The sequence below is a fragment of the Limanda limanda genome, chromosome 13 (assembly GCF_963576545.1).
Source record: "Limanda limanda chromosome 13, fLimLim1.1, whole genome shotgun sequence".
Lineage (NCBI taxonomy): Eukaryota > Metazoa > Chordata > Actinopteri > Pleuronectiformes > Pleuronectidae > Limanda > Limanda limanda.
In genome coordinates, this window is record NC_083648.1 from 15,926,139 (window position 1) to 15,937,284 (window position 11,146).

Consider the following 11,146-nt stretch of genomic DNA (forward strand, 5'->3'; position numbering starts at 1 on the left):
TACATTTACGATTTAAGCTCATGTGCCTATCTGGGTCAGCTGAGCAACATTTGGAGTTGTCAGCTTTCTGCAGCCTAAGTAGGTCAGGCTAACAAGGAAGGGGGGTTTGACAAGCCTCTCATACTCCATCAGTTCACACCACAAAACAATCTCAAGACTGCTGATTATGTGAAACACCATGACTACAGCTTTAAGCTACATGACAATGGACATCACAGTGACTTTTTGTCACCGCTGGAAGATATAAAACACCAGATAAATGCAACATTTCGTGCAAATTAACTTAATTTAAGCATTGTTTTGCAGGAAAATTGCTTCGAGAGCTAAATACACAACTTACTGTAGCTGTGGAGAAATCTAAATTAAGAATGCATGACGATTAGAATCTGTTGTGCATGTGCAAAGAACTAAACAGTGAGTTTATTAACCCAAAAAGCATAAATATAGCTGAGGGCCCACAGAGATTCTATTAACCGACTGCATTGTTGCACCAGTTTCACAGCCGTACTCTCGCTGGCCCACATAAACAAATCTTCATGTCGAGCCTGGATTTGTAATCAAAGTGCAACTTCTGCACCTTTGGTTGCAATGATGTAACAGTGGGCTTCCTGTCCTCGATTTAGGGGCCACATCTTACGAAACATGGGTAGTGTCATATTGGGGTGTGTATATATAAATGTGGGGTTATGTATTCAGTAAGTTCTCTGCTGTGACTCTGCACTGTCAACATGGCTCCCAGAGGAACGATCACCATGACAACGGCTCTCCTCTGCTTCATACTGGGTTTACTCAGTCCAGCTCCAGCTACCTGTGAGTCCAATTCATCACATTTGATCGCAACCAATCAGATTAGAATACAGTTTATACATATATTTCTATAGAATGTAATAAACTGAACTCAGTTGTTATTGATGTGTTGTATGTTTGTGTGCGGTCGTGTTCCCAAATGAATAAAGCCTGTTGCACGAGCTACAACAGGAAACCGGTGCCGTTCCAGCTTATCAAGGGCTACAGAGAGCAGACCATCAAGGAGAACTGCAACATGGAGGCAATCATGTAAGATACCAAATCTTTTCATCTCCAGCCCTGCAAACACCAGAATCCGACAAGCAACACTACACTAAGCTAAAGCTGTCTCCGGTGAATTTTGCACCGTAAAAATATACACAAATTTTCAATAGGTCTCAGCATCAACCCCTTTTGGGATATTTCTCAAAACGTGTCAATATTACCAACCATTGTCATAATAATTTTAATGTTCCTATCACACTACCCAAAATGAAATATTTCTCTCGTGCATTTGAGAAATTGTAATGAAATTTGTTTGAATTCTTCCAAGTTAGTTGATAAAAATAGTGTCTGTATTTTGAACCATTAAAAAAAAGCATTTATTCGTGTTAATAATAATCTACATAAATGCATAACTTTAAATCGGCAGTTGTTTGATCTTCTGCATATCTCAATAAATCATGTTTACAAATCATTTGTTCCTAACCTGTCTAGTCTCTATCTAACATCGGCAAAATCCAATCCCACAATTATTCAATAAGTCGGACCATCCAACCGGAATACTGATCAAAATGTGTCAATATTAATGTCATAATAAGATTTGTCATTTTTCAAAACGTTATTTTCAGTCATTTTATCGAAAGTTTCTATAACGCTGCAACCACAAAGTAAATCACTGACTCATTTCAGAAAGTTGGTTTCCTCAGATCGACAGGAAAGATTGTTTTTGTGGTGAAACCTTTGTGGTTTAACTCTTCTGAATAGTTGAATAAAAAATGGCTCCTGTATCTGGATTGAAAGTAGAATATAAAGTACAAAGTTCAGCTCTAAAGTATAAAAACTCTGTCTATCTGTTGCAGCTTCTACACCTTAAAGAACGCAATTTGTGTGACTCGGAGAGATGCGTGGGTGAAGAAAACTCTGAAATTACTCAGGTATGAGATTCTTATGCGATAAGTTTAGACGCAAGTTATCGTTTCAACCTGAAAACGATAACAAGCTTCTCTGAGGCTGAGGAGTTTTCTGTTGTTTCTATGTTGCAGCTCCAAACTGAAGAGGATGTCCAAGCCCAACTCAGCTGCGGGTGCAACTCTGGGGAAGAAGAAGAAAAGCGGAAAACCTTCATATACTGACGGAAGCGGCTCTTTCTTCAGTACCACAGAAACATTCCTGAACAACACGGAGAGTTTCTACTAGGATCCAAAGAAAAAATGATTGTGGCCTCTGGGGTGTTTGAAAGAAATTAAAGCCACTGTAATCAAATCCTGTTGACGATATAATCTCTAAAAAAGAGATGTTAATTACTTTTGCTTGGCTGAACATGTGCAGGATCAGACATAAAACTTCATTATCATGACTTGAGAACCTGAGAGGAACAGGTTTGAGGCAGCTGGTGTAGATTAAGTTCTTCTGCCATTTAATCAAGTTGAAGAGAGCATTTCTTCTTGTTTTTTAATTATGCCTTTTCTGAATATTAATTTTCCTTCCTATATGTAAATCGGCTTAATGCTTTTTTTCCTATAAACAAATAAACATGTGTGATAGTTCTCCATTGTCGTCCACATTTGTTTATTCAAACAACGTCTCACTATATTGTGCCCTTTAACTTTGAATGTCGCCAAAATATCTTTTAAAATAGAAACAATTAGATGTTTCAAGCCATCGTATGACATCTTGGCAGAAGACAACTCTTAACATTAGGCCCATGACTGAGTCGGCTGCTGCTCTTCATTATGTGTGTTTCGGTGGCGTGACATGTGCCTGGATGCTGCCGGCATGTGTGCTAGAAGGTGTGTGAGAAGTTTTTCCGATGAGCTGTCCTGCCCTCGGAGCCCAACACATGCTAATGCCCAACATGACTGACAGGGAGGCAGCATCTTGTGCTGTTTCAGATCAGCTCCCCAAGGGGTTTGGTGCTCCAGACAAGGTGACCCCCCCCCCAATGACACTCTCCTTTCAAGGGAGCTGCACTGCAGTACCTTAAAGTCTCCACCGGATGGGAGTGCTGATCTGTGCCTCTCATGGCTACCTTAAGACGATGAGCACAGTTACTGCTGATTTCCACAATTATCCAACAATGACAATGTGTGTAGATGGTGAAAAGAAACATTTATTGTGTTTGCAGAAAACAGAAGAAAAGTCTCAGAACATTTTACTGTAAAACACAGACTTGATTTGTATCTTTGATTTCTACTAATCCTTGTTTTAACTGGACAGAAAGCACACAAAGATTACAATGAAAAGACATATAAATAATGCTAATTATAAATATTAAATACCATTTGCAGAGTGACACTAGCAAATATTTTTAATATATTTTAAATTAATTGTAAATAAATTGTCTATTTAATAATTCTAATGGTGAGTAGTGCTTTTCCTTGGGCTGGGGATTGGCGTGGCAGCAGTGATCTTCTTTGCTCTGCGGGCCTGACTGTAAAACACACAATGAAGAGATAACAGTTAAAAAGCTGTTTGACATGTTCCATAAACATCAAGATGTGGTTCACATGACTGAGCAGCATTAAGAGTTGATAATGTAGATTGACTGAGATGTTGGACTCACTCTAGCTCCCTGATCTTCTCAGCCACCCAGTCCTGTTTCCAGTGGCTGCAGATGTCTCCCTCTGTCGTCTCAAATCTGGGAGATGGAACAAGAAATGATTAGCTTCAATCTCCAAACCTGCTTGAATTCAAGACATTGCTTCAACTGTATTAGGTTTTAATTATCACTCTCTGTATGATAAACTTAAGAGGTGGTTCTTACATGACAGCGCGGACGCAGGGCAGGTTCCTCCGCTGGATCCTGAAGCCGATGATGGGAGCGGAGATGTTCGCAGTACCGACCCTGGTGCAGCACTTGCTTAACTTCATTTGTGCTTTTCAGGAAAAAAAACAAGAACATGTTGAGTCTATACAGTTTGATTTTCCTCAGAATATAAACTTTTTTTTTTTTTTAGTATGATGACCAACAGAGTAGATACAGTGCAGGATCTCTAAAAGTCAACTCACCAGAAACTGTGGTCGCCATGGCCAGGATCCCAACGAGGACGGCCAGGCACACAAGTCTGTTGTTTATAAGCTGCATGGTCAGTGTGAGACGTTCCAGAGGTTCTTTGCAGGAGCTGCTGTGCGATGGATTTAGAAGAAAGAGACTGATCTTCTCAAACTCGCCCTCCAGGTTTTATACAGTAAAAAGAGGAACCAAGGCCTGTTAACAGGATGCATTTTCTCTCTGGGCTTTCTGTAGTGTGTGTGTGTGTGTGTGTGTGTTAGTGTGTGCGTGTGTGTGTGTGTGTGTGTGTATGTGTGTGTGTGTGTGTGTGCACATCAGGGTGGAGCATAGAACTCATTTGCTGGAAATCTAGTCGTTCATTTCCTATTTTGCAATTTGATCATGAAACAGATATAAATGAAAAATAAATGTAACTTTAATTGTGGATCCAGTTCAGATATTTATTTCACTTATTCATTCAGAAAACATATAAATCTGTTCAAATAAACATATTCACACACAGATAACAACCTGTTGTAATCCACTAATACATGTATAAGATTACAGCAGGTATAGACTACTTGCATATGTTAACTGTGTTCATATTATCATACTTTACTGGTGAATTGTGAAAGTTGGTTGCCTGTGCGGGGCAACGTGAGATAATATAATATAAATGTATCTTATTTTATGTGTTTGACCTGGATGAATGGATATATTCTATACAGTTATGTTAATGTATTGTTTATTATAACTATAAATTACTTTTTAAACAAATATAATCTACAATCTCAATAGTGGTAAATCATTTCATTTAGGTATGAATCCTGCTGATCTCAGCAATAATATAAAGGCCCTAATCATGTGCTAGTCACTCTACCCAGTGTGTCATCTCTCTCTCCGGACATCCCTGATCTTTCTCTGGTATTGACCTTGCCGTCAGTACAGCAGCAAGAAAAGGGGAAGGAAGGAGATCCCAAAGCTTTCGGGTGCAAACCACAAGTGTCTGAGCATCCTCCTCCCGGATTTGGTCATTTGTCGGTGAAAGTTCCGTCACCGCAGTCACATGTCTCAACTTGTTCCTCTGTGATTCCACCAAATCAAAAAGATTAAGAACGCCTAAAATGATATTGCAAGAATAACCTTTCCCTTAACACAGCAAATATATGACACATTTCAAATTCTGAGAGGTTTTTTTTTCACTAACAGAAGAGCTTCAGGTTCATTGCAGTGGTGCATTAGAAAGCAGCCGCCTTGACCCCCCAAACTGGGTTTGAAACACAGGACAGCTCTGCATTTTCCCACTTTTTCAATCAATTGTATTACATAAAAATACTGTGGTGATGCTTCCCATCATATTGTTCTGTCACTGCCGTCAAGTGTCTGTTAGTTCAAAAAGTTGAGGAGCTAATGCCAAGACTCTGGGGATTGTGTCGCTGAGTCTTTTGCAATCAGGTTACAAAAAAAACGTAACTTATGATCTCAGACTTTTCTAAATATCCGTGGGCGATGTCCAATGCTAAATTTCAAAGGAAGTTAACTCAGTGACCTCTGATCCTCTTAGGAAGATTCCAAAGCACGTTTCCTTCATGTCACAGAAGTGAGCAGATCAGGCTGTAAAGATCTGCTGTTAGCCAATGGGAAAGACATGTTTTTAGTTTTCTCACATATATGTTTACTGCAGCTTATGTTTCTTGATAATAAAGCAGAACTTAATATTAGTTTTTACGGGAATAATCCTGTACTTTTTACCCATGCTACTAAAGAGACTAGTAACATACTCGAATAGATTCAGTGTAGCACAAAAACTGGTTAACACACTAAATATTACAATAAAAATTAATTTAACATTCATGAATAACCTTGAGAGGAAATCGCCGTCATTATCAATGGAAAATCACGGTCAAGGTCTCAGAAACGTGTTCACCTTCATCTTTGTAGTTTATATTTTACTAGATTTTTATTGCAACATACTTTAAATGTTCATGTTATGTGATGCTTTAGATTATTTGTTTGCAGTAAATACATTTGATGATAATCTAATATTAGATGGAATACAACTTGCATTAAAATAACACATGCCACAACTTATCAAAAATCATCGATAACATTCTATTCATCTGTTTTCAAATAATTTGGAAGACTACATTGTAATATAATCTGAATTAATGCCATTCAAAACATACAGCTGTTAAACAACCAGCATCTGTTGCCAGACATGTCGTCTTAGTGAATAGATAGTGATAGAATACATAGTGAATTACACAAACATGACTTTACTGGTTTTACTTATTCCCTTGCTTTTCTGAATGGAACAAAAAAAATCCCTGTGAGTGAAAAGCAGAAATGACAACTTCAAATGAGGAAGGAAGCGGGACCAGTGCGATCAGCTTCACTGTGCTAATGAGGATTATGACGATGACATTGTGAAACATGGTTTACTGTTCTTCTCTCTTTGGATGTGTGCTGCCGGCTGGGCGTCACCTCCGGCTTCTTCTCCTCTCAGCAGCCTGACTCCCATCATGGTGCCTGCACTTCGGCCAAACTTTGCTTGACTCTATTTGATATTTGAAAGTTTTTCATTTTTGTGTCCGTCCTCCTGCACTCCTCAGCCTCCTGTTACTGGTGCAGCCTCCCTTCGCTCTGTGTGGAAACACCGACCTGATCCCTGGACTCTGATTCCCCAACAGCTCGTTTTGAGTTTTCATTGTTATCTGTCAGCCTCTCCCTTTACATTACCTAGTCAAGCACAACAACGTCTTTGCTTTTAATTACTTGTTTACAACCTCAACCAGTAGAAACTAATATTCGGATATAAAGACAAAAGTCTGAACAAGACACTGGCATCTAAACAGCATTTTCTGATAAATTGAACCTGAATACAGTCATACTCAGAAAAAGCAAATTAGATGTTTCAATCGCATCATAACGTCCTATTGTTGGAGTTTTCACATCATTTTGTGATGTTCATCAGTTACCAACAGGCTCCAGTATCAGGACGTGATTTTGGCCTGAGAGAAAAATCAGACAATGCTCTGTATGTAAATGGAATATAAATGGAGCACTCGATCAGCAACTAATTTTAACATCATACTCTGAATAATGTCTTATTCAAACCGTCAGGATATTGCTGTCCAGGTCTCTTTCTCTGCAAATTTTCAGTTTACACTTTCTGATCTGTGACAATCAAATCATTTTGATTTTACCATCATCTCTTATAGCATCATCCTGACTTGCTGCAAACTGATGGAACAATAATCCTCTAGACTCGGAAGAACAATCCTACCTCAGCACTCTGCGGCACAACTAAGGGATATCAGTGATTTAATCCTGACTCATAATAATGGGCTGTCATTGACATGGGACAGGTTAGAGTCAATAAGACATAATGGACCATCTAAAAAATTCCACTTACACTGTCAGTTTTAAAAGGCTCAGAACAACTGTTTTATCAGTGATGGCTTTAAGATAACTTCCACAGAGACATGGTGGATACAGGAGAGTCAATTCCTGATTGAACTCCACCTTTTACTGAACTTTTCTCTAAGTTATGTCATTTCAACATTCACTTTTGCTAAAGAAATTGGTTCTTGTATGTGATGATCCACCCTGTGAACCTCAAATTGCCCCTGATGGTCAATGTGTGAATGGATTTCATGAGTGTTAGACAAAGTGTGAGATATAGCCTTGCTGTATGTATGTTGGAAATGTCAACTGTTGTACAAGCACTTTGAGTGTTCATGAAGAGGAGGAGAAGCTGAATAATTACAGCCCATTGACCAGTCATCTGAATAAGAGAGACTCATTCACACAACCAGCCGCCCACTCCTTGTTGGCTCTGTTGGACGCTGATGGAACTACATGACTAGAGCTTCCATAATGAAAAAAAAATTAAGTACAGCTGAACATAACGTAATATCACACGGCTCACTTTTAAACTACTGAAACATTTCAATAATTACCATTAAAAAATCCCAGTCTGTATACGAGTCTCTTCTGATCTGCTGCTCCTTATATCCCAATAACATTAGTCAATGTATTTGCCCTCAAAGAAAGTTACTCGTGCAAACTAGTGGCCCAGAGTAGAATGCATATCTCCCCCGAAGGCAGAGCAGTCACCTTAAGTTCAATCAAGCCGATCAAACCAAATTTCACACAGAAATGTGCAAGACCGAAGGATTTTGTCAGAATAAACAGGAGATGGCCTCTAAAGACATTCATCGTCCTGCTTCTTCAATCAATTCACAACATGGACAATTCTGGACTCCACAGGTTGCATCTGTTAATATAACTTCTATCTAAGTGAAGCCGTCAAGAATGTTGACTGCACAACTAGGAAACCACGAACAAACCTTCTACACGTGGAAATGTTTCTGCTGTCAGCCTCTTCCTCTAAACAGGTGACCACAAACAATGCGGTTAGTGCAGCAGCTTATGTTGTGCACTGTTTGTGTGTGTGTAGCCTCGCATGTGCATGCCTGCAAACGCCTTGAAACCAAACATGTGGTATGTTTGCTCTGCCTGTAAGCTCTGTGCACACAGGTATACACAAGCGTCGGTAGCTCAACCTCAGAAGCACGAGAAAGCTTCCATGTTCGAAAGTGAGATTTATTTCTCGAGTGTAGGAACGCACCTTAACCTTTGCACAAAAGGTCTTTGAAGATTCATTTGAGATGTTCGAATTGTCAGTGGACAGAACAGTTTCTACTTTAATTCAATCATTGGCTTTTTTACTGACAAAACTGGAATGTGGGGGAAAGTGTCACTAAATATAAACTGATCCCTTTAAAATACAGTAAATCTATTGAGACAGTAATACCATGCAGAATATTCATCAAGTCACAGGTTATAGGAAATTACCACATAATAATTTGAATTCTAAATACTAGAGTAGGGGCAAAGCGTATAATCCCACCACAGTGGAAAATGCATTGACTCACAGAGACCACAACTTTTGAGTAAAGGGGTTTGGACCACTCCACTGCGGGAGGAAACATCTTCTCTACTTTCCAGGCGTGTGCACATATGTGGGCGCTGCACACTGGAGTGATATATACTGATGTGTGTACTGCGTCAGTGGCTTTAAAAAGGACCTGCAGAGCAAACTACACACCATATCTCTTTTTAGCCCGACAGACACAATGACTCTTCTCAACTTTGTCTCCATTGTACTTATAGCAACCATGCTGACCACAGCTTCAGCTCAAGGTAAGGCCAATTCTAATGCTTTTATCCATGTGAGCTTTCATGCAGTTTTTTTCTAATATGATTCAATGTTCTTTTTAATGTCAGATTATGATGATACATTTTGTGTGTCATGTCCACAGGTGGGATCGCAAGTTGTTGTCGCAAAACTTCAAGCCGTCAATTCCACCGAGACCTTCTGAAGAGTTACTATGTTCAAGAACAGCCGGCGTGTCCTCTACAAGTAGTTGTGTAAGTCAGCAAATCTATACAGTGTTGGATTTGTGAGCAGACTTTGTCTTCACATAGTCCAAAAATGTTTAATGTAGAATATTTACATGGAGTTGTCTTTATTTCCTTGTTAGGGTTGAAAACTTTGAAACAATCACCTGCTCTCAAGAAATGTTACAACTTGTCACTGACTGGATGTTTTCTGTATGTTCAATAGCTTCACCACGCTCAAAGGCAAAAAGATCTGCTCTGACCCAACCAGTCTGTGGACAAAGACGAGCATGGCCTACCTGGATGGAAAGAATTGGCAAATGCAGAAATTGACCTCACAGCGCAGCCACCACTGAACCAGCGTCCACCCTCATGCTGAGAAAAAGACCACTGAGTTATTTAAAAAAGTAGTTGAATTAATTTGAATATGATACTATATATGCTTTTCTATCTGATTTTTAATTCTATGATGTTTATCTGATCTTGATGTAAATATGTAATTAATTTGTGAAATTGTTCATTGTACAATGATACTGAGAATCATTAAAATAGTTAAAGTGTAATGATTGTTCGCTGTCATGTTTGGAAAGGGCTAGTGAGGTGAGGGGCATTCAGCTGCAACATGAAACTTCACCACTAGATTTCACTAAATTCTGCACACGGAACCTTTAAGTGGGGTTGTATGAAAAGGAGACGAGAGCCAGTGGAAGAAGTATTATGAGGCCTTAGCTAAGTGGGGATACCACACTGAGAAATAATCCTCCACTGAAAGGCATCAGTAAAGTGAACTTCAATTATTAAAAGTAAAAGTGACTGGAGTCTTGTAGACTAATGAGTGTTGGACCATTCTATAATGTGTAATTAGGATTTCACTATAGCAAAAGAAAAGTACCTTTTAAATGAATTTAAAAGTATTTGGTGAAGTTGAATCCATAAAAATGCGCTGTATCTTATAAGTTCAAGGGGGTTTCTGACAATGGTAATGAATATAAGGGGGTTCTCCCAAAATTGCTGTTGCCGTGGACTAAATTAATCAGCCAATCCCCATTATATCCCCTATATTCTAAACTTGGCATTGCGACTTTATCAGAGTGTTCTTATCTTCTTCTTTTTTCGTTATTTCGCAGACTTATACAAAAACTACTGCATAAAACACCACAAAACTTGGTGGAAGGATGTGGTATGGGCATTTTAAACGTTTTCATTGTTTTGTCAGAGAATAATTCATTGTGTTGATGATAAAATCTGGCAAGTTTAGTGTTATATAATAATATTATATTCGTATAGTCTCACCGGATGTGAGGTCACTCACTGCAGAGCTTGCTCTCTAACCGCACACACAACCTTTAAATTCCACCCTCATTAAAGCCACTAAATACAAACGAAAAGTACACACTATAGACCATGGCTGAGTCATTCACAGTGTGGTCAGTTACATGAGTTTCACCTCTGCTAACGGCCTCTATGTTCCACCTCCCCTCAGTGCGATGGCGTGAGGGGAGGCATGGTGGGCTCCAGGCTGGAAGGTGGAAGTTTCTGGGGCTTCAGTTCATATGTTTCCATCATTTGTTGCCGCTAAAAAAAGCTGCTAACATTGTGTGGGTTGACAGTACAGCTCTGTGTCAGTGAGCTACAGCTGGGGAAGGTGTGACGGTGGAAGGTTTGAGGTTGATGCACATCTGCTCGAACACAGTGTGATGGGTTTTCCCCACGGCTTGCCTAGACCTCGGAGGCACATCA

At 39.3% G+C, this 11,146-nt stretch overlaps 2 protein-coding genes across 2 annotated transcripts; both read left to right on the top strand.

Annotated features, from left to right (window-relative positions):
• Positions 1 to 725: 725 nt before the first annotated feature.
• Positions 726 to 2,476, top strand: LOC133018609 (C-C motif chemokine 20-like). Its single transcript, XM_061085015.1, has 4 exons — positions 726 to 810; positions 957 to 1,056; positions 1,869 to 1,943; positions 2,052 to 2,476. The coding sequence occupies exons 1-4, from the start codon at positions 729 to 731 to the stop codon at positions 2,203 to 2,205; spliced, it is 411 nt and encodes a 136-aa protein (XP_060940998.1). The 5' UTR covers positions 726 to 728; the 3' UTR covers positions 2,206 to 2,476.
• Positions 2,477 to 9,105: 6,629 nt separating this feature from the next.
• LOC133018670 (monocyte chemotactic protein 1B-like) lies at positions 9,106 to 9,888 on the top strand. The gene is made up of 3 exons (XM_061085086.1): positions 9,106 to 9,208; positions 9,328 to 9,436; positions 9,633 to 9,888. The coding sequence occupies exons 1-3, from the start codon at positions 9,142 to 9,144 to the stop codon at positions 9,760 to 9,762; spliced, it is 306 nt and encodes a 101-aa protein (XP_060941069.1). The 5' UTR covers positions 9,106 to 9,141; the 3' UTR covers positions 9,763 to 9,888.
• Positions 9,889 to 11,146: the final 1,258 nt, after the last annotated feature.

Bases quoted from the DNA above. Each gene is read 5' to 3' on its own strand.
- LOC133018609 (XM_061085015.1), top strand. From the start codon at position 729: ATGGCTCCCAGAGGAACGATCACCATGACAACGGCTCTCCTCTGCTTC. The intron at 1,057-1,868 runs GTAAGATACCAA...TATCTGTTGCAG, and splicing joins TGCAACATGGAGGCAATCAT to CTTCTACACCTTAAAGAACG. The intron at 1,944-2,051 runs GTATGAGATTCT...TCTATGTTGCAG, and splicing joins AAAACTCTGAAATTACTCAG to CTCCAAACTGAAGAGGATGT.
- LOC133018670 (XM_061085086.1), top strand. From the start codon at position 9,142: ATGACTCTTCTCAACTTTGTCTCCATTGTACTTATAGCAACCATGCTG. The intron at 9,209-9,327 runs GTAAGGCCAATT...TCATGTCCACAG, and splicing joins GACCACAGCTTCAGCTCAAG to GTGGGATCGCAAGTTGTTGT. The intron at 9,437-9,632 runs GTAAGTCAGCAA...TATGTTCAATAG, and splicing joins TGTCCTCTACAAGTAGTTGT to CTTCACCACGCTCAAAGGCA.